General features: G+C 42.0%; 1 protein-coding gene across 1 annotated transcript in view; it reads right to left on the bottom strand.

The window, feature by feature from the left end:
- IHO1 (interactor of HORMAD1 1) overlaps window positions 1-23,692 on the bottom strand; it is a 285,901-nt gene that overhangs the window by 201,490 nt on the left and 60,719 nt on the right. The window contains exon 2 of the mRNA XM_086936886.1: window positions 22,303-22,468. Within this exon, the coding sequence (XP_086793012.1) occupies window positions 22,303-22,468 (166 nt within the window). The remainder of the gene's footprint in view (window positions 1-22,302; window positions 22,469-23,692) is intronic.

Genomic DNA, 23,692 nt, shown 5'->3' with positions numbered 1-23,692 from the left:
ATTGTGGATTTAATGAATTTTCGGAGTATATAGGCGTGAACAAATTGTCACACTATCTGAATTGCTCAGGCATCAGAACTTTAGAGACAGGATCTTAGGAACATAATACATTAAAACCTATGGAACAACTTATACATCCGCATACACAACTTTAACCATTACCCTAGGTCCTTGTGTTATGTGGTTGACTAAAACTCCTAACAGCGCCAATGGAGTTTTATAAATTTATATTCATGACATCTATCTGACAAGATTTTAGATAATGATCCAGCATCCATCATATGGGAATAAAATGTACCACCATACGGTCTACAGAATACAACGTTTCATTTCAGAGTATACTACATTGAACACAGGAAGCGGCAATTTAGAACTTGAACCAATGGAACACAAACAGTGGAATTGCAGATTAGCACTTGTCCCACTTGAATATATTATATTGCACATAAGCACTAGCACTTTGGAACCAGAGAAAATCGGTATAGATTGTATAGAATTAATTGAATATTAGTTTGGAAATACTTAAAAATGTTTGTTTAAATATAATGTGTGTGACGAAATGTGGCACATAAGTGGTAATACAAATATATGATATGTGCATTGGATATCTTGTTGTCCTGTTTAATTTAATATAATATATTGAACACACACAGCAGCACTTTGGAACCAGAGTTATTGGGAACAAAAGATGCTTGACTAGTTAAATTTTTACGCATTTACAAGGCATCAAATATCTGCTGAAAAATCGAATTACCGATATGTGTCATTGGGGATTTGAATCTCTACATTGAACTATGTGACCTCACATTATCTGAACATGTTTAAGAATGTTTTGAGCATTGAAAGCGTTGATTAAAGTGCGTGCGACAATATATTGTATCTCAGTGGGGGCTTAACATGCACAGAGTATACACTATGTAATGGTGCCCTGATGATGAACTACATTTTGCAGCAGTCCTGAACAAATGCATGGTTTTGAGATGGCCATCTTTTAATAACAGGTGTGACATCTCATGTTTCATGGCGTCATTGCTGTGAAGTCATTACAGAACATTGCGATAGTCAGGACCTGGTAACATGGATTCCAAATTTCCAATTGCAAACAGCAGTTGCTTCACTAGGGGTTTGTTGGGGGACAGTTCGGAATAGAGTCGAGTATTTTAGAAAATCAAGTCATGTTAAGAACTATTTTAGTTGGGGTTCATCAAGAATTTTAAGGACAAGACAATGTTACACATGATATGTATATAGGTTTATACGTAAGGTCAGCCTTTACCATGCATTTCCCTGGGGAACTTAGGCCTCAGCTACGATGGGGTAAGTAGAAATTCTCTCAGAACTGGGTTTTGACACTAGTAGATTGTGGTTAATATGTTGGTGTAGTGCCCCCTCCAAACCTAATAGGAAATGGTTACTTTCATATAGTCCTGGTTCTGCATTGTAGAAAACTTCAATGATGTCATAAACATTGAAATAATTTGCTGCTGCATGCAGGGACCCCAGAACACTTCATATCAATACATAAGCACACACAAACACACATATCTATCTATCTATCTATCTATCTATCTATCTATCTATCTATATATATATATATATATATATATATATATATTCACAGAAAAAACCATAGGTTATAGACCATATATAGTTAGGAATTTGCATTTACAAAACCTTGAAAATTCACTGAAAAAACCATAGGTTATAGACCATATATAGTTAGGGATTAGCATTTAAAAAACCTTATTTTATTTGCACAAAACCATTGAAATTCCATATATAGTTAGTTGCACTAACTATATATCGCGGACCCGCAATCCACTGCTAATGATGTCACATATTACATCATTCATGACATGGTCAGTGACATCACTGATGACATCACTGATGACATCTCAAATGACATCACTGATGACATCACTGATGACATCTCATTTGACATTACTGATCACATCACTGATGATATCATTCATGTGATAATACGATGAACCTCTTCAGGCTCTAATATAACCTTAGATACAATCAGTGTAAACAGACACTCACAGACTGTCACACATCCATGGAGTTACTCACACACCTAGTCAGTTATGCCAAAAATCAATCACATCTCCATTTCCTTAACTATACAGTTATACACACCTTACTTATTCAAACATATACTAACACATATTTACTCTCTTATACAATCCTTGATACAACTTCACAATGATTCATACAGCCACTCTCACATTCACTGACTCTTATGTTCAGTTATTTATATATGTCAACTCTCACATGGAGTGTGTTTTACATATGTACTTACTTTGACATGTAGAACTGAGATATCCATTCACTCACCAATATACTCATGCACACAGTCAACTGTCCATACAGCTGTTTCTACATGCACTTTTGAACCCATACACCTAGGGAATCAACCGCTCACACATCTATGCACAGAGTTATACACCTCCCAGCCACCCACACACACACTCAGTCTCCCATACAAATACTTGGGCAACCATTCAATAACCCATATAGTTACTGATATAGCTACTGATTTAAACATGCAGCAGTTTACAGAAGAACATAAATATTGATTGCCAAATTAAGACACTTTAATCACTAACCCATGCACTCAGTGAGACACATTTAATCATTCTCTCATACAGTCAGTCATGCACCTACTAAATCCTTCATCCAGACACTTATACATCCACTCATTCTTCAATATGTAAGACATATTTTAACTTTACAGAAACATACAGTCACTGGGTGTTGTCATCAGTGATGTCATCAGTGATGTCATTTGAGATGTCATCAGTGATGTCATCAGTGATGTCACTGACCATGTCATGAATGATGTAATATGTGACATCATTAGCAGTGGATTGCGGGTCCGCGATATATAGTTAGTGCAACTAACTATATATGGAATTTCAATGGTTTTGTGCAAATAAAATAAGGTTTTTTAAATGCTAATCCCTAACTATATATGGTCTATAACCTATGGTTTTTTCAGTGAATTTTCAAGGTTTTGTAAATGCAAATTCCTAACTATATATGGTCTATAACCTATGGTTTTTTCTGTGAATTTCATTGGTTTTTTAAAAGCTAATATCTATAGCTGTAAAATATATTCTTTATTAAGTGACGTATCACGTAGCCCGTGAGACGCCTCATGATGCATCGCATAACCGTGACGTATCGTCTCTGCAGCGCAAACCAAAACCAAACCCAAAACGTAAGCGCGCCAGAACACGCTTAAAGATATATATATATTTTTTTAACCTTAATTAGACAAAATCCACACGTGCACATATCACAAACGTTCAAAAAACACAATATGTCGGACTACCGTTACGCTGCCGGTTAGCTGCCCGGTTAACGTACCAGGAAGCACCTTTACCGCGAAAATCGCAAATTTTTTTTTTCACCCCCCAGGGAACTTTAATAGCCCCCTCATCAATCCTAGGGGTTCAGGAGGGGTCTGCCTTACCCCTTTCATTCATTTACACCTTTTTTTTTTCCACCTCTTGTCTCTCGATCCCACAGAGAGACAAGATGGCGGCCGCTCCAGACTGTTTACAATGATAACAGCCAATCAGCTTCTCCTCAGACTCCCGTTACACTGCCGATTAGCTTCCCGGTAGCTGCCCGGTTAGCTGCCCAGTTTGCGTACCAAGACGCGTCTCTACGGCGTTTGTTTTTTTTTGGCCCCACGTGGCTTTATAATATCCCTCTCATAAATCCTAGGGGGTCAGAAGGGGTCTACCTTGCCCTGTTTCCTTCATTTCCCCCTTTGTTTTGGCCTCCTCTTGTCTCTCGATCCTACCGAGAGACAAGATGGCGGCCGCTCCGGACTGTTTACAATATTGACAGCCAATCAGCTACTCCTCAGACTCCCGTTACACTGCCGGTTAGCTTCCCGGTTAGCTGCCCGGTTAGCTGCCCGGTTCGCGTACCAAGACGCGTCTCTACGGCGAAAAAATCAGATTTTTTTTTTTTTTTGGTTACACTGCCGGTTAGCTTCCCGGTTAGCTGCCCGGTTAGCTGCCCGGTTCGCGAACCAAGACGCGTCTCTACAGCGAAAAAATCGGATTTTTTTTTTTTTTTTGGGCCCGGCGTGGCTCTATAATATCCCCCTCATCAATCCTAGGGGGTCAGGAGGGGTCTACCTTGCCCCCTTTCCTTCATTTCCCCCTTTGTTTTGGCCTCCTCTTGTCTCTCGATCCTACCGAGAGACAAGATGGCGGCCGCACCGGACTGTTTAGAATGTTGACAGACACCGGAGAGCCAATCAGCTTCGCTTTGCAAAGTTCCGATACGCGAAAAGTTCGCGAACCGGTTAGCTGCCCGGAGCGCTGTTACAGATATATATCTTGATTTAAACGTTAATTTCTCAAAATCCACTGAAGCACATATATTGAGACCTAGCAAAGGCACATCGGGGTACCAGTCCCTACAATTTTGCCAAGTTTCGTGGAAATCCATTCAGCCGTTCGGGCTAAAAGTGAGTCCAACCGCCCTATGGAAATTAACATGGGAAAAACGCGTTTTGGGACCCCCCTTTTTTCTCGGCCCCCCCTTGACGAACCCCCCCCAAATTTTCTGGAGCTGCTCAGAAACAAAATGTGCCATTTTCCTGAAAATTTCAGCCGATTCCGTCCACAAACGCCAAAGTTATTAGACATAGAATTTTCAAAAGTCCCATAGGAAAAAAATCCTAACTATATATACCTACTGGCTATCGCCAGTAGGTAATATATATATATATATATATATATATATATATATATATTTATTACCTAATAAGATGAAGAATCCAGCATGTCTACATATAGTGAAACATCCCACTGTTAAGATGAACTCCTGCCTATGTGTCTAACTAAGGAGGAAAACTGTAACCTGATAGAATTACTTATACGAGGTAAAATAAAGCGCCCTGTCCATTTGAGACTCCAGAATCTCCTCTGCCCACGTACTGGCAGTTGCCTCAGATAGTCATTCCTTTTGGGAAGCAAAATAGTGAGTAGGATTAAGTTTTCAATGGGCTTATACCGGATGGCCAAGAAAACAAACCTGCAAGGTGGGAAGATTGCATCCAGCCCGCGCTCAATCATGCTTGGCCTCAACTTGTGACTTTTCGATTGTCTTGCACGAGCAGATGACTGCGAGTAGTCCTTTGTGCTTTTAGGTGGTATAATTACCAAAAACTTTGAAATTGCATATTCTCGGGTTCTACTGATTGGATTGTTATTCTGGTACCATTTTACTCTATTTTTTTTAAATTGGTATGGAATTTTTCTTGTGGCTTGTTTTTACTTTATTACTGTTTGTTTACAGCATAAATACTTTACAATTTGCCTATAAGTTAAGCCTGACTGCTTTTGTGCCAAGCTGCCAGAGCGTTTAGCACGATAATTTAGTGTCAATGTCAAATACTTTTATTCGATAAATTAATATCATAAAAAGACACAGGTACAATCATATACAGACAAAGTAAAAAAACAACAGTTTTCCGATTTAAAAATTTAAAAAGTTTAAAAGATTCATCATGATGTACGAAAAACAAGATATCAGTTTCAAATTGACAATACATTAACATCATTAATCTAAAAATAGAAGTCTCATACAATCAAAATCGGGCTCAGATAATTGGGGCACATATACTCTTATTCTTGATCCGCACTCCAGCTACTAGGAAACTGGCGACGTGAAATATGATGCAGGGCTACTTAGAAATTGTAAATACAGGAGGGCTGGCCTAACCTGTAAAAACCCTGCTTCCCTAAGGATAGGCAACAAGAACTGATGTCTGAGTAGTATTCGCAAAACATAATAAAATGTAAAGTGTCTTGTGCGGAGAAATTATCACATTTACAAGGGTTGGAATTTTCTGGGGTGCCCCAGGTAGGAAAAACAGCCCAATGTCAGATGAATTATATTAAAATGAAATCTTGTTAACAAGTACCGATGGAAAGGACGGGTCACCAGGATAAGATAGGGCTCGAGTCCAGGGAAGCTAACTAAAAAATTGGCTCTAACGGTGAGTTTCCTCATTTCCAACTCCTCCCTCTCTAGAGACAACAAGTTCTACAATGTATTTATTGTCTGACCAACATCTTCTTTTGTTATCATCTCAGGGGAAGAGGAGAAAAGCTCAGGTCTCCCTATTTTAGAAAATATCGATTTAATGTAGGCCAACCATGGGATCCTGCTGGCTCTATCCAACGAAAGGCAATCTTTAAGGATCATGTGATTCAAAGAAATTTCCTGATTAAGCCAGGTCTTCAGCCAACAGGTCAGGGGGGCAATTTGTATTAGGTCTGTTACATACCCCACCCCTAACTGTGTGTGAATAGTAAAAGTGGCGGTGGACTGTGGCACTGTTAATACCGATCTAAGAAATTTATTTTCAGTCATCTGAATTCTATCTTGGGGGGTATAGACCCAAATTGAAGAACCATATTTGGCAATCGCTAAACATTTAGCTTTATAAACCTTCAAAATTGCCTCCATTGGTCTGGCCCCCAGTTTTTTGGTAAATCCCATGAAGGCTGTGGTAGATCTAGCAAACACTTTACTTCTGTTATTTAATTGCGGACCCCAGTTCCCTCTTTCGTCAAAAAGGACCCCTAGATAGGTAAAAGTGCTGCTACTTCGATGGTTAAGGAAGGAGCTCAGAGATGTTTTTTTATAAAAGGAAGTAAGGATGGTATTCCCATATGTGAGGGAGTTGGTGTAGTGAGGTATGCAGCACAGTGTGAAGGATAGAAACTTTATTGGTGTGTTCCACCTGACAGGGTTTGCGACTCCCTTAATTGTTTTTTCATAGACAAAATCAGTAAAATTAAAAACAGTATCTCCTCTGGGGTACCAGCGATGTCCCTCCCAAAGGGCGCTTCCTTTCTCAACTCCCGCTCCCTGACCCAGCTTCCTTCTATACCCGAAGAAGACTTCCTCTCCCTGCTCAACAAAGTCTCATCTGGTTCCCCCACAGACTGCTGCCCTCTGGCAATTCTCCGGACTGCTTTTTCGGCCTGTCCTGGCCCTCCACTGGCCCTCCTGAACAACTCTCTCCTGCTCGGCGAGGTCCCCAGCCAGTTCAAGAACGCTGAAGTGGTCCCTATATTAAAAAAAAACAACGCCGACCCCACGGTTTTGGGTAACTTCCGTCCCATCTCCCTTCTGCCTTAACTGAGCAAGGTACTTGAGACACATGTGACCAGCCTCCTCAGCTCCTTTATTGAGGACTCCAATTTTCTAGACTCCCAGCAAGCCGGGTTTAGACCTGCCCATTCGACAGAGGCGGTTATCCTCTCTGTTATGGAGGAACTTCGTAGAGGCGCTGACTCCAACATCAGTCAAGCCTTGGTGCTCTTAGATCTGTCAGCGGCCTTCGATACGGTCGACCACACCATCTTAGTCGACCGTGTCAAAGAGGCAGGCATCAGTGGGACGGCCCTTAACTGGGTTCGTTCCTTCTTGGCGGACCGTCATCAATCGGTCCGTCTTTCCCAGTTTACGGCAAACAGGACGAGGGTCACCTGCGGTGTTCCGCAGGGTTCTACCCTGTCACCCCTTCTTTTTAACCTGTACCTCACCCCCCTGATCCGCTCCCTCCGCGGTAGGAACGTCACTGCATTCAATTATGCAGATGACATTCAGCTCGTCTTCAATCTCGACTCCTCGGATGAAGCGGCTCAAGATTTCCAGTCCACCCTTTGCCATATCAGTAATTGGATGAGCACTCACCATCTTAAACTCAATCCCGACAAGACGGAGCTCGTTCTTGTCGGAGGCCCATCCAATCCCTGGAATTCCACCTTCTGGCCCCTTTCCCTCGGCCCTCCCCCCCACCCTGCTGACAAAGTGAAAAGCCTGGGGGTCTACATCTCCCAAGACCTCTCAATGAAGCACCAGGGCAGTGCTACTGTGTCCTCCTGCTTTTTTCAGCTTCGGAAGATTCGGAAAATAGCCCACTTTTTAACCACCGAAGCCCTCACCTTGGCACTGCTGGCTTTAGTCATCTCTCGGATCGACTACGAAAATGCCCTGTACGCTGGCATCCCACAATACCAAATTAACAGATTGCAGCTCATACAGAATAAGGCAGCTCGCCTTATCTAGCACCAACCAAAGCATCACCACGACCATCCTCTCCTCAAGGCCCTTCACTGGCTTCCCGTTTCGGAGCGCTGCAAGTTCAAACTGGGCTGTCTGACTCATAAATCTTTGGCCGGCACGGTCCCTCCTTTATTTCCTCTCTTTTGCACCCTTATACTCCCTCCAGGAACCTTCGCTCCTCTCATCTTGCGCTCCTTCAGACACCCCGCTTCAGGCGCAAAAAACACGGAGGTCTCAGATTCTGCTTTTTGGCACCCTCATTCTGGAACTCCCTGCCGCTGTAACTGAGACTCTCTTCCTCTCATCTTCACTTTAGGTCTCTCCTAAAAACCCACCTCTTCCGTAGCATTTACTCATAAGCTCTTCTCTCCTCGCCTTCTGCCTCTCACCGAATAAAGTGAATAGCGCCATGAAACCGTCCGGTGAATGCCGCGCTTTATAAGTAATTTTTACATTACATTACATTACATTACATTACAGGGTTTAACCCTGTCAGGTGGAAGACACCAATGAAGTTAATTCACTCACCTATCCTTCACACATCTCTGAGCTATTTCCTTAACCATCGAAGTAGCAGCTCCCAGTGTTGACTAGGTTTTCCACACTGGTAAGGAGGACCCATATGATGAAGCATGTCACCCTTGGGTGAGTGAGGGTTCTTATCCTTAAGGGATGTCTTCCCCGGTCATATTTCACTTGTAGTATTATGTTGGTTTAGAGAGACCATTAACATGTTTTCACACACATATGTTTGAGACTATAGGTGTGCCAGTTAGTGTTGAGCTTATATTAGGGAACACACACCTAGTGGTCTATAAACTATCCCTTTAGACCCTCAATCTACGGTAGTTTTTCAATCACATCTCCATAAAGGTGCCAAAAGTATCCAGCAGCTTTTTTAGACCTACCCCCGAGCGAGGTAAAAGAACGGCAGCGTCCGCGTAGAGGAGAACTTGGATAACCGTTTCTCCTATACGCGGCACATCCAGGGAGGCCTCTCTTAGAGCTGGCTCTAAAGCATTGATATATAGCGTAAAGAGAAGAGGGGCCAGGATGCACCCCTGCCTGACCCCCTTTTCTGACCTAAAGTGACTAGTGCATCGCCCTTCCTGGGTAACCCTAACCTAAGCTAAAAGACCGCAATGAAGGTCAGCTGAAAAATTGACTAGGGAGGGGTCAATGCCCATGTTCAATAAAATTTGCCACAGCTTTGACCTGTTCACCAGGTCAAAAGCTGAAGAGAGATCCATGAACCCATGAAGTCCGCAAGCGTGTTATATTCGTCTATGTGTGCATGTATGTCAGCAAGAATGGCTGTTGAAGGCGCGGTATCATATCGTGTTTCCAGCTCTCGGAGCTTCTTTTCTACTACATTTAGCTGTCCCCTAATGTCCCTCAGTATCCCCGCGGATGTGCTTATGCAAGTGCCCCGTATCGTGACCGTAAAGGCCTCCCATAATGTTTCCTGACTGTCCACGGACCCAACATTTAACTCAAAATATTGCACTGTGGCCGATTTAATAGTATCGGCGTCTATGGGATCAAGGAGTGCTTCCGCCCTGAACTGCCAGGTAAATGGTTTATGTGGGTTAAGCGGGATATGTAGTGAAAGAAGCACCGGATTATGGTCCGAAAGCGTTCTGGGGAGGTCACGCGCGTCTGTGACCCAGCCATTCGCTCCATCGCTTAGTAGCCAATAGTCTAGGCGGGACCGGCCTCTTGTCGCGGGAATGATATGTGTCCCTGCCAGTACTCCGGCATTTCTGTGTCGCCATGCGTCCACCAGTCCAAACTCTAGCATGCCATCTTTCACGCAGTCAGCAACTTTTATCATTCTGGCGCTCTGTGGGTTAGATTTGTCAGACCAAGGGTCGAGGTATGTGTTAAGGTCACCACCAAGTATTATTTCCGTTGCTGGCCATCCCCGAAGTGCTCTAAACATGTTTAGATATGCTGATGTGTCGTCAACTACCGGACCGTACATATTTACTATCGTTACAAGCACATTGCCTAATTTCCCCATCACCATCGCCCATCGGCCCTCAGAGTGTGTGTTAGTGTGGAGCGCTGTGAAGGCCACCTCCTTTTTCACCAGTATAAGGACTCCCCTAGCGGAAGTGGAGTATGATGATGCTAGACAGTATGATGCCAGCGTTTGGCAATCCTGTCCTCAGAAGCCCTGGTTAAGTGCGTTTCCTGCAGTAACGCGAGGTGTGTCTGGTGCCTATCAAGCTGTGCCAGTACTTGCCTGATTTTTTGCGGTGTGTTTAAGCCCCGGACATTCAAAGTTATGCAATTATAGGTGGTCCCAGTCATGTGTAGTGCTTTTGAATTGTGTATCGTCGTTCAGCTATACAACAGGGTAGTGTCCCTGATTGTGGGAACAGTGCAGTGTAGGGATCTGGACAGTGAGTGACTTTGGCCTGTGAAAAACAAAAACTTGCCCCTCCCCCTCTCCCTCTTCAGCATACCCAACTTGCCAAACACATGACCCTCTGTGAACTCCCACAAAAGTCCCAACAGTAAGAAATTCAATTCCCATTGGGGATCACCCATCGGGGGTTGTGGCGGCTACAACCTCTCCCAGATGAACCGAGGGAGGAGTGCCACCGATTGCACAACATTTCCCACCAGCACCAGAGGCAAGAAAAACAAAAATCAGGTGTAACATATTGTGATAATGACCACCCGTCCGCCCGCCTGCGATATCAGTCTCATACGCCCTCTGATGGGCCTCACCGCTCCCCTCCTACTGTTCACTCATCTACGTCAGATGTCTGGGAGGCCGGAGATTGTTGTTTCTGGCGCCGCAGTGCCCGGACATGGTCCATTGCTTGTTTAGGGCTGTTGAAAATCTTTCCATTTTCCATCGTGCCAACTCGCAGCCAAGCTGGGAACAACATTGCAAAGGGGATCTGTTCTTTCTGTAGCAACTTTTTGACAGCCTGAAATTCCTTGCGCGCTGCTTGCATGCTCGCCGTGAAATCCGGGAAGAAGGATAGTGCATTGCCTTGATAAGTGATTGAACCTTTGATTCTGGTTATTCGGAGAACTGTGTCCCTATCTCTAAAGTTCAGTAGGCGAGCGATGATTGGTCTTGGAGGTGTTCCTGGCGGCGGGCGCGCTGCAAGTGATCGGTGCGCCCTTTCTATTGAAAACAGAGGGGAGAGTTCTTCCTTTCCGCAGATGTCCTGTATCATCCCTTCAACATATTCCTCTAGGCGCCCCACATTTGTCGATTCCGGCAGGCCTAAGATGCGTACGTTATTTTGCCGCGACCTTGCTTCGATGTCCTCGTTCTTGGCCTGTATGACTGCTAGCAGTTTGGTGATGTCGGAAGTCTTCTCTACCACCTGTTTGAGTCCGTCCTCCGCATCAGAAATTCTTTGTTCAGCCTCACCAATTCGCGTCGCTTGCTTGTCGAGTTTAGCGGAAAAATGATCCTGCCATTCAGTGCTTCAATCTTGCCATCTATGGCCTGGAGACTCGCCTGGATGGCCGCAAGTGACTTCTCAAGAGCCGTAGGGGTATGTGTTGGCGCGTCGTGCTCTGAGTCCGAGGCCGCGGTGTTACCAGGCTTGGACCCTTTACACTGCTCGAATGTCAGTCGGGTTGGTTTCTCTCGGGCTTGCCCATTATCCTGGAGGACGGGTACCGGCCGCTGTATGTTGTCCCTTGCTTCGCTGCCGCAATAGTTCCCTGGTCGCACGTGAGTTTCCGGCCCTTTGTCAGGTGTAGCAGGAGTTAGACGCGTCAGCGCGAGCGGTGTGGGGTGTGTTCCGTTAAGCGGCAACCCGCACCAGGGTCGCGATTGGCGTCTCGTCGGCCCGTGCCCAGTTCCTCGGATAAAGGATTGTGAGGGTTCCTCTGTGTTCTGCAGCTGTGGCGCGCTCAGTCTCTGTCCCAAGGGTTGGCAGGGTTGGGCGAGGTGACGGTGCGAATTATAGGGGAAGACAGCTGTGATAGGGCAATCTTACTGTGTGATCCCGATGGTCTCCGCACCTCATTCACTGGTCTGGGTGTATGTCGGGTCTCCCCGGTCGGCCCGCCAGACTCCCCAATACCTCCAGTCACCGCAGCTCAATGTTTCTAGCAGGCGTCCCTCGGTTCTCAGACATTGCGGAGTGGCGTCTAATTCTCAGGGCGCAGTAATGACTCCAATAGTTGGGGGTGGACGGCAGCGTTGAAGTGTCTCAACAAGCAGTGTGTTTAGGTGATCTGGGCAGTAGAGGCAGGCCCCGCAGGTGGTATCTCAGGGTGTTGTGGGCCTATGTCAGCAGCATGTCGCAGGCCCGAGGCAAAACTCCCCCTCCCCCACAGCGCCCACAGTTCTTTGCCAGGATTCGTGGGGTCAGTTCATATAGTCGCAGTCTCCAAAGGCCAGGCAGCCGAGTGGTATAGGCGGGGGCGCTCCGTCAACTGGCGGGGTAATTTTACTTTTTCGCTCACGGCCTGCTTCCCGCCACAGGCGCCGGGCGCTGTCGTAGTTCCTTTCCCCCGCCGCTCACAGCCAGCCAGCACAGCTTCAGCTACCCGCTCACCGTCGGTGATGGTTACGTTGTTGTATCCCAGCAAGGGGAAGATCTGTCAGTCACGAGCCCCTGGTGGGTGGGAAGTTGCCTGGTCTGCCGTCCTCCGGTGCCGGAATGCGGGGCTCAACAGAGCAGCCGTTAGTCGCGAGCTGCCATTACAGCATGGACCACGGCGGCAGCGCGATCTCCAGCAGCTCGAATTTCGGCCCATGCAGGCTTCTCCAGATATCGGCGAGTAGCTCTCGGGCTCAGGAGTGTAGTCCTGCCCTTGGATTTCCGACTACGCCGAGCTGGTGCAGGATAGTTGAAGGATATTTATTGGTGGCTTGCAGAGCTGCACTACTGTGCGGCCATTTTGCCGAGCCTTAGGCCACGCCCCCCATGCTACTAAAAGTTGATCTGATTTTCAAAGCTGTTTATTTCTTTCAAAGTAAAATCTCAGACATTTTGTGACTTCATGTGCATGACGTGCTCTCTCAATTACATTAGTAAGATTTTGACAAAGTTTTGAATACAGCTTGTTTATTCAGATCAAAATTCAATGGTACTTTTGAAAGAAAGAGTGGGTTGTCCTATTGTCATGGAACTTCATATACAGCTCTTTGATTGTAAAGGCTTGGATTTCGATTACAGTTCTAGGAGACATTACTGCCAACAGTAAAGCCATCTTCCAAGAAAGATATTTGAAGTCTACCTTAACATTTGGCTCAAAAGGACTAATTAACTGAGATATTTAATTGCAATAGAGTTGCTGGATGGTTTATTGGAGGAAAATTTCTAAAATGTCCATTTAGAAATTCCTCAGTGACTCTATTTGTCCAAAGTGTTGTGCGATTTGCTGTCTTTTGGAAGCAAGAAATAGCTACGTAGTGGACTCGAATAGAATAAGGATTCAAACCTGAATGTGCCAAATGTAGCAAGGGAGGGCCTGAGTCAGAGTTCGGCGGACGGTATACTCTGTCACAAACATGATGGATATCCTGCCCGCCGTATTACTAGTGCATTATATTCAATAGAACTTGTAATACGGCAGACAGGAAATAAGGCCACAAGTCAGGCCTGTTGTAGAAGAGAAGGAATTGGATGATAATTATGATTAGCACACCACAAGCAGAATCATTTCTATTTGGCTCTCTAAGTGTTTTGTATTGACCCTGCACCAGCCTTAAGACAGAATTTCCATGCAGTCTTCTAGGATGTCCAAGAGATGATATTCATTAAATTCTGGAGTCAAGCCGGCAGGTTAAGAGATGCTGTGTTAAGATGAATAACCTGACCCCTGTGTAGAGATAGCAGATAAGGTATTTCAATTTGTAACAGACGAAGATGTTTCCAGGACAAACCATAGCATACGGCAATCCTTTATAAAGTCTAGCACCCTTAGGTCTGTGGTAAAAGTGGCCCATTCTCTATAAAAAGTAGAGCTGTCTTTATCAACCAGACTTTTTTTGTAGAGGTTTACAAAAAGCAAACTAGTCCCGAAGATATCAGGTATCAGAGTGCTTTACATGAACACCAATTTCGTTACAGATGGACACATTATTTTTTTTTGCTAGGCATGGGGAGATTAAGTGAGCAGTCTTCCTGTGAGAAGTGTGCTTTGGATAAGATGGTTGTGGGGATCTGTATTGTTAATTAGTATATAGCTAGCAAAAGGGCTGATGAGGCAGTTGATAGGGTTGATATCAATAAGATTAATATCCGTCCTTACAAGTACACTTGTTTGCAGCCTTCAGCTCCAAGTCAGGGTTGCAGTCACCTCTGCTGAAGGACTCCCAGCGACTACTTGCATTACCAAGAGGATATGTAGAAAAGTGTCCATAGAGACATGTAAGATAGCCGCTAAATACTTTGTACTTCTTGTTCAAAAGTGGGACAACAGCTGCTACAGTAACTGGACGCCCTCTCAACTAAGGCATCAAACTTTTGATGTAAGGTAGTCGTTTCTGGCACTGGGCGCCCGTTTTGGGTCCAGTGTAATAAGGCTCTTCTGCATGCATGCAGTTCAACCTCCTTGTTGTGTCCGTCAGAATGCGTGTCCTCACAAACTGGGTTACGGTCTTGGAAGAGATTGTTGTGTCGAGGTATTTTTAGACCTGTTAGTGGGGAAAAGGGAAATGAAGTACATGGAGTGGAAACTGAGTTTGGGGTTGAAGCGAAGGAGACGGCAGCTTAGATGGCTGTGTGCACTTCTCTGTTAATGAAGTTTCTGGAAACCGTGTATAATAAACTATTGAGCATGTGCTGTAACTCCTCAACTAATGCCAAGGGGACCTAAATCATTTGTTCTTCTGAAACAACTAATGCCAAGGGCACCTAAATCATTTGTTCTTCTGAAATTTTAGGGTCATATTCTTAGTGCCCATCATCCCCTTTTGAGATTCCTTGAAGCACTGAAGCAGTCCAAGTTCTCAACCTTGAGGTTGAACTGGGAATGCAGAATCACCTGTATATTCTTAATCGTCATCTTGACTTTTTACCTTGAGTAGACTTAGGCTGTAAGCAGGCTCAACAGGACTTCATCAGTTTCTTCTGTGTCCAACCTTCGCCAACCGCAAAGTTACTGATACACAGGTTGATGAGACTATCTACAGAACTGTCATCAATGGCCTTAAAATCACTGGAGTATTAATAGCCGTCATCAAACTCATACAAATGGTAAATGGACACAGCCCCCTTTTTCTTCAATTGTGGTTTCGTCATCGGTGACGATGACCCTGGGTGTCTCAATAGTGTTGTGGTCGATGATTATAACGTTAAAACCATTTCTTTTTTAATAGTGTTGGACTTGGCCGCCTCTGCAGTGTCAGTTCCAAGCTTTTTGCCCTCGGCTTTCCTGTTTCTGAACCAGTTTTTGTTGGCTTTTAGGACTCTAACATTGCTAACCAGTGCTAAAAGGCTTATGCTCACTCCTTGAAATGTGGTATAATAAGCCTACACCTCATTAGCATGTTTAATTTGCTTATAAGTCCCTAGTAAAGTGGTCCAATATATACCCATGGCCTGTAAATTAAATGATACTAGTGGGTCTGCAGCATGTGTTGTGCCAGCCACCTAAGTAGCCTTTTAAAACAGGTCTTAGGCTTGTCATCGCCGGCTGTGTGCACTTTTATACCGCCAATTTGGCTGCAAAATAAACGTTTCGCCAGGACTAAACCTCCTTTTTAATACATATATATATAAGCCACCCATGAAGTCGGCCAGGATTCTCCAAAGTCGGTTCTGAGGTCGGATCCATGTCAGATTTTTAGCACTTCCCAATTTAGATAAAATGTAGTTATCTCAAAAATCTGGCATGGAGCTGGCTCTATAGGACCGACTTTGGAGAACCCTGAAGTAGACCGTACACAGCCCATAGGATAATGTGCAGTGCATTTAAAAAGTATGACATGTACTTTTAACTTTTACATGTCGTGGTAGTGAAAAAGCCTTAAATATGTTTTCAATACTGTTAAGACCTACCTCTCCCATAGGATAACATTGGGTTATCTTATCACAAGTGCTAACTTTTGATTGGGAGCAGGTAGAAATATCCTGTTTGGAATCAAAGGAATTGTAATTTAAAATCCTCTTTAATGATAAAGTCGGATTTTAGATTACAATTTTGAAAATGCTACTTTTATAAAATTATAACGTATTTGAAGGGTGGGGCCCTTATTGCCAGCTAGAATTGGCCACACTATATATTTATCCAAAAAAAATTCTTGCTGTCTGTTTAAACCATTCTGCGCTTCTAAGAATTAGGACCAATCGTTCAATTTTCTTGACCCTTGTATTTATTTACTATGATTCTATCATTAGTTTTCATAGAATCGCAATACATTTTTATTCAGAAAAGGGACCACAATCAACTTTTCAGATCACACATTAATTTTCAGTGCATCAAACTGAAATTATGAAAAACTTTTTTAACAAAACAAACACCAAAATCAGAAAAAACAAATGAAACAGATTAAAAACAGTGCATGTATACATCTCACAAATACTTCTTTTAGTCTTATATTCATATAATCAAACAGCGCCATGAAGCCCATGGGCGTACGAGCGCTTTATAAATTGATTTTAACATAACATAACATAGCAGTGGCCATAATTCCCTTAATCAGAAATGGTTTGGTTCTTCTGTTGGTAGCTCTTGGGAACTGTTGACTCAGTTCCTAGGGTTGAGAAATTGTACCTCATCCCCTAGATAGTCCTATTCCTTCAGCTGTATTTCCCAAGAAATTATGCTGTGCCAATACGTTTTGTACCCCCTTACCATTATTGGGGTTCTCCTTAGGATAATGACTGGGTATGAACTGTGAATGATAATATGTGAATTTGAATTAGTTTCCTTTTTCACTAACCCTCTATCTCCACTTGTATGCTTAGCTCTCATTAATAATCAATAGTACCATGCGCGTGTTGGAACTCTTCTGCTCATCGTTACAAATAGATTTCCAAAACGTTTGATGTATTTCTCAAGAAGTTCGGCAAAGAACTTCTTACTTAAGACCATGGTTATTACACCACGAGTACTCGTTTTTATTGAATTGTCTGTAAAGGCAAACGCATTATATTATATTAATCTTGAAGTTTATCCAATGTGGAACATAACAATAATAATCTCCTTAACACAGTGTTTACAAGCTATTCAACTGTTTGCTACTGTGACACAAAGAAACACGGTATGACCCATTGGTTCTGAAATTCGCGAACTATGATGTGAATGAGCGGCGTTTCAATTAGTAACATTGTATCAAGTGCTACGACAGGACTTGAAACGTTTGTTCTAACTGAGGTAAAGTCAGCTAATGCCATGATTACTTTCAAACTGGATGATATTGCCATACCATACCGAAAATGTGTGTGAATTACTTCACTTCTGAGGTGCTGCTCCAAACGTTAATGCACTCCTCAGTTCTCAACTCGGGCAGGAAATCTGTTCACAGCATCTTCCGGCTTCAATGAAATTTGAACTTACTGAGTGTGAAAATCTTGTATGCTGGGATATGTAGTTTTCAGTTATGACTGTTCCTTCTCATTGGAGCTAGCCCAATTCGGACAATTCAGTTAGTTTATTTATTTTCAGAATCTGCCTATCTCTGAAATTTCATTCAAGCCGGTTATTGTACTGTTAAATTTGAGAATAAAGAAGGCTTCTCTTTTCATAAGGGCAGCTTCAAGATTGCTCCCTCTTGGGTTAGATTTGATCACACTCAATACTATCCGTTTTAGATCCTTTTTAATGTGAATCTTTTCTATGTAGTGGTTAACAGTGGAGTAGATGCAATCTTTGTTTTTATATGAGAACGATGTTGCACCACACGCTGTTGGACCTCTTGGTTAGTTTTCCCAATGTACAATTTTTGATATGGGCAAATGATGGCATAAACCAAATTTTTTGTTTTGCAATTTGAAAAGTCATAATGTTTTATGTAGTATTGCTGTTCATGAACTCAGAACCTCGATAGTAAAGCTACAAACGGAACAGTTTCTGCACTTATGGTGGCCTTCCATGGGTTTGAAATTGCATTGTGACCTTAAGTTGATAGGTTTGTTTTCCTGGAAGACATTAGCCCTTACGATATGTTGTTCAATACTAGCATTTTTCTTCAATGCAAATCAGAATTTGTTATAAGGCGCCAGTTGTTATAAATGATTTGTCGAAATGTATTAGTATGGGAGCCGTAGGTGGAAACACAAATTAGTTTGTCTAATTACTTTTTATTTTTTTACAAGGAGGTGTGTGTACCAGGCCCTTTTCATCGAGTGTTTCAGTAGTTTATTTGGTTATCCTCTCTTTTAATTTATCCCTCAATGTCCGTGTATGTAACTCGTAATCTTCTTTCCGAGAACAGTTGCGCCTTATTCTTAGAAATTGTCGGTAGGGAAAATTATATTTCAGAGTGCGAGGATAGAAGCTCTTATAATGAAGTACGTTATTCTTGTCTGTGGACTTTCTACATAATGTAGTAACTAATTCATTTTCAAACGGTCTAACTTCAACATCTAGGGACGTAAGGTTTGTTTTGCTTTTCGTCAAACTGAATTGGATGTCAGGATGTCTGTTTAACGAGTCATGAAATGTCTCAAGGTCTTCTTCAGTACAATTCCATATGCACCATATAGCATCAATGTACCGGTACCATTGTACCAGGTGTTCTGCAAAAGGAATATCATTAGGAATACATTTGTCCTCAAATCTGGCCATTAAAAGTACTGCCATTTCTGGTGCAAACTGAAATCCCATAGCAGTCCCTTTTATTTGGAAGAAGAATTTATCCTCAAATTTGAAAACATTATTTCTAAGTGCTATGGAAGCTAGTTTTAGAATGAAATGAGTTGGAACTTGATGTGGTCATGTTCTCGTTTCCAAATAGAACTCAATGGCTTGAAGTACTTATTCCTGAGGAATCTGTGTATAGAGTGAGACTACGTCCAGGGTTACTAACCATTGTTCAGAGAGATTAAATTGAGGACCTTCAACTTTATTTATAAAATCCATGGCATCTCGTGAATACGAGGGGACTCTTTCAAGGAAGAGTTTTAGAAAAATATCCACGTATTGAGAAATGGGTGCTGTTTTTCTTTTTTGTGAATTTTTGGCAAGAAATAAATTACTGTAATCGTTGGATGTGTTTTCATCCAATATTCAAACTCCTTTGGACTAAGAATATCCAATTCAAATTCTTCCTTTAGGATCTTAGCTATGTCCTCTTGAATCTCTTTAGTTGGATCATTGGCAATTTGTCGATACCAAGTCTGATTGAACACCTGACTTCTTCCTTCTATCTAGTAAGATTTCTTCCACCAGATGAATACTGCACCGCCTTTGTCAGCCGGCTTGACAATGGAGTTGTCTTTTTTAAGCTCTTGAATGGCCTTTCTTTGTTGTGATGTTATATTGTTCATGCTGTACGTCTTTTTAATTTCCAATTGATGCAAAGAAGAAAGGACCACCTGCACGAATGCAATTATTTATTTCAGAATACTGTGGGCAGGAGGCTGAACCTTTGATTTATTACATAACCATGATGGCTCTTTAGTCAAGCTATCTTCCTTTGTGGAAAAGAATACTTTTAGTCAAATTTTTGCTGAAGAATTCAATGGCCTCAATCTTTAATTTGACGTAATCGGTACGATTGCTGGGTACGAATTTGAGTCCTAGTTTCAAAACTGTTTCTTATTCCTTAGTAAGCACTTTTGTGAGTAGATCCACTATGGAGTGTGCGGCTAGTTTTTGTACAACTGACACCTTGTACGCATGTCCCACAATTGGGTTTTGAACCGTACCCTGTTTTTATGCTGGTCTCTGTCTCAAAAAAAGAACTCTACCTCGGTTGATTTTGATTAGACAGACCTTCTCCTAGGTCTGAATCACCAGTGGAGTCTGATAATGAACTCTCAGAAAATGTAAAAAATCTTTTTTTAGATCTTCCCTGATATTCCGACAGTACTCTGCATGAGTCAGTTTTGATATAGAAGTCATCATTGATTAAGGGAATTATGGCCACTGCTGTTTGATTATTTAAATGTAAGACTGGACAAAGTATTTGTGAGATTGTATGCAGGCACTGTTTTTAATTTGTCAAATTAGTTTTTCCTGATTTTGGCGTTTGTTTTGTTTTACGTTTTTGATAATTTTGGTTTGACGCGCTGAAAATTGTGTGTAAATATCTGAAAAGTTGACTGTGGTCCTTTTCTGTCAAAAAATGTATTGTGATTCCACGAAAACTAATGAAAGAATGATTGTAAATAAATACAACGGCCAAGGAAATCAAGTGATTGGTCCCAATTCTTAGAGGCGCAGAATGGCTTAGACAAACAGCTAGAATTTTTTTAACACTTTTTTTTAAAGTTGCCATTTTCTGCCCTAAACTGTAGGAGGCCTTCTACGAGTTTTTAGCTGCCCAGAACTGTCAATTGCTCCCTAATCAGGAATGTGTATTGTGCCCAGACAATAACTGTTGTGATCTGGTAATTTTTATTTTTAGACCCTCTTTGCTGACAGAGGTATCTTTGGCCCAGCTGCTGATGTTGCTGCTGTTGATACCGATAGTGCAGGGACTGAACCGTTCAAGAGCAGTAAAGGTGGTCTCTGTGCCTCTACTGAGGTATGAACACTTTTCACCTCCCCCAGGGCCCACCAACCTAAGGTTCTTCATTTCCATCATTAACAAAATCGGAGGTTGAGAATTTTGAGTAGTGCAGCAGGTTTCAGGGTAGTGAGGCACAACCAGGATGAACAAGGTAAGTTGATTCCTTGGCAGTACCCTGGATGATGCCAACTCTATCTATAGCTGCACTACAATCTTGTTGGACTCTCAAAAAGTCCTACCTGGGATGTATTGGTAGTACTTGAGATCATCCCATATTTCTCAGCCTTACCTTGCTAGTAGGGCAGTAGCTGGTTGCCCTTGTAGCTGCTGTTCTTTACATCTTCCTACCTTAACATTTAAACCTGTCAATTTGCCACATAGACATTTCCCTCTCTATTCTGGGGGGTCCTCTTGGAATTTTTTTATTTTAAACAAAAGCCATAATTCTTCACGGAATGAGAGGATAGTAAACACATCTTTCATTCTTGATGTGGGTCTGCTTTTTATCCGACAGGATGGGCACTCAACAAGTAGGGATGGTATTCTGACAGAAAAAAAAACTGCAGAAAAGAGGAATAATATTTTTTCTCAGATTTTTAGGTGGAAACGATTGTGAATGAATCAAAAAAAGATAACATTCTGTGATACATTTCTCAGAAAAAAAGGGTCAGAAACATCCAAATTCTACCGGGATTCCACTTACAACAGCAGTAAAAACATAACCATCTCAGAGCAAATGCCAGTACAAAGGATCATGGGTAGGAAACCCCCTTGCAGCCTTAAAGGCAGAGTGTGTTTCTTAACTATTATAATGCAGGACTATCAGGCTGAACTTTTTCCCATGAGTTTGAAATGTAGGCAGAGGTTACTATTATTGTTGCTGCAATGTAGCTTTAAAAAGGGAGTTTCTGGCACAACAGTCTCAAATTAGGAAATTCTTGTCTAGGGTGAGGGTGAGGGTGCTCTGCAACATCTGGATATGTTGGACTCTTCAACGCTTTTGTTGATATATGGACACAGAACTAGAAATGATTCTAATATTTTTGATTATCAATGAAGAACCCAATAACTAACAATAACAATACAGGAAAAAAAATCACAATATGATAGTTACATTTTCTGTCTTTTAAAATCACAGAGAGCACGACTGATTTAAGCAAAAGTTCTCTTATTTATATGTTGTAGAGGATTCGGGTCAGCAACAAAAATGTTTTCAATCTTCAGACTTCCCTGTTTTGTTAATTTTGCTTCAGAAGGAGCTATCTTAAAATGTTATGAGCAATTAGGTTATGTGAAATGTATCATAATTCTTAACCGTCAACAGTGGAAAATAACCCACCCTTCTCGCCTTTTAGACATACCTCTTCCGCCAGTTCCAAAATTAATACCTTTGGAACCTAAAGTGACAAGATTAATTCTTGCTTATGTGTCATATTACATCAAATTAATTGTTCTCATTATGGGCTACTAGGTTATTATGAATTTTAAATGTACCCTAATACCTCATAGCTATATAAAATGTTAAAATAAATATAATGTCCTAATCAAAATTGAAAAACATTTCAAATTTTATGACATACATCCGATGAATTTTGTTGTGACGTTTTCAGCTGTCTGGTCTGGACAGATGTCTCCAGAGACGTTGGCTGCGAAACATCTTGACAATTCTGCGACCCAAAAAGAAACTGAGAATCAGTCAGGCTGGAGTAGTCACTAGGAACACTACGACTAGATGACCTGCTTGTCCTGCAACAACAAAAAGAACAGAATTGAGTCAGGTTCACAATCATACCTTCTTTATCTGCATGCAGATGTCCAACAAGTAAGAACGTAAAAAATATTTACAGTAGAAGTGTCTATGCACCGAAATATTTAGCCCATTCAGCCCTAGACATGGAATGATCTCCGAAAGAAAATGTACCAGTGCACTTTCACATTATTAGGACAACTTGAGATTTGAAGTGACATTTTGGTCATAATTTCTTCAATAAATAAAAACATAAACAAAAGAGGACCAGTACAGGATTTCTTCTCTATGGTGTAATAACGACAACAGTCATCAAACGGGTGAAAGATTTCTGACAAGAATGCAATTCCTACTTTTAGAAATGTGAAATGGTTCAGCAATATTGACTGTATCTCATTAGCTTTGGGACTTTTTGTTAGACATGGAGGTAACTTTATCTTTCAAGAATGATTCATTTAAAGCAGACAAAAGAGCCCTAAATATTTCTGCCCAGCAACTGTCTGAGAAATAATCATAGACAAGTTGAGTGGGAGGAAGTAATACTAAAACCTAACTCACTTAAATCAATTTATGAGACTGTCGAAACAGTTTTTGAGACATTATAACCACTTTGATAGATGATTTCTCAGTGAACTAAGCACACGGAAGTTTATTTGTAAAGTTAGAGAACTGTCCACTAAAGATCTGAAACAGTCTGACAAGTCTCATATTAACCGGAACTCATGGTTTGACAGCCCTTCCAGGACAGCTAAGCCGGATCTATGCAGTGCTAGAAAGAGCAAAGTAAAGATGACCATAAATAATGCTAGGTAGATGCATACAAATATTCTTACATTGAGTAATGCTAACTGGGAGAAACAGTTGCTGGATGGCCTGACTAAGAAGTAAAGATTGTAGAGAATTTCCAGATTACTGTCCATGGAAGTCTGGCTGTTGCGAGTGATAGAGCGCGCAGGTCACCCAACTATAATTTTACTAATACTCACCTGGGCCCATAATTCAATTACACATTTACTTAATCAGGTAACCCACACTCTACTACCAGTATTTTATGTTCACTAATTCCTATACCATTGACTTACCAATCCTTGCCACTTGGTACCTATGACCATATGGATCAGGGAGTTAGTTGTAAAGAGAGGCAATCAAAATACCATTACATTTGCACTCATATAATAACCACAGACTCGGGAAAGGTTTAAACTCTTTTTCTAATCATCATC

Source organism: Lissotriton vulgaris, chromosome 9 (genome assembly GCF_964263255.1).
Source record: "Lissotriton vulgaris chromosome 9, aLisVul1.2, whole genome shotgun sequence".
Lineage (NCBI taxonomy): Eukaryota > Metazoa > Chordata > Amphibia > Caudata > Salamandridae > Lissotriton > Lissotriton vulgaris.
The sequence above is the reverse complement of the archived record's forward strand: the minus strand, read 5'-3'. Positions and strand labels throughout refer to the sequence as shown.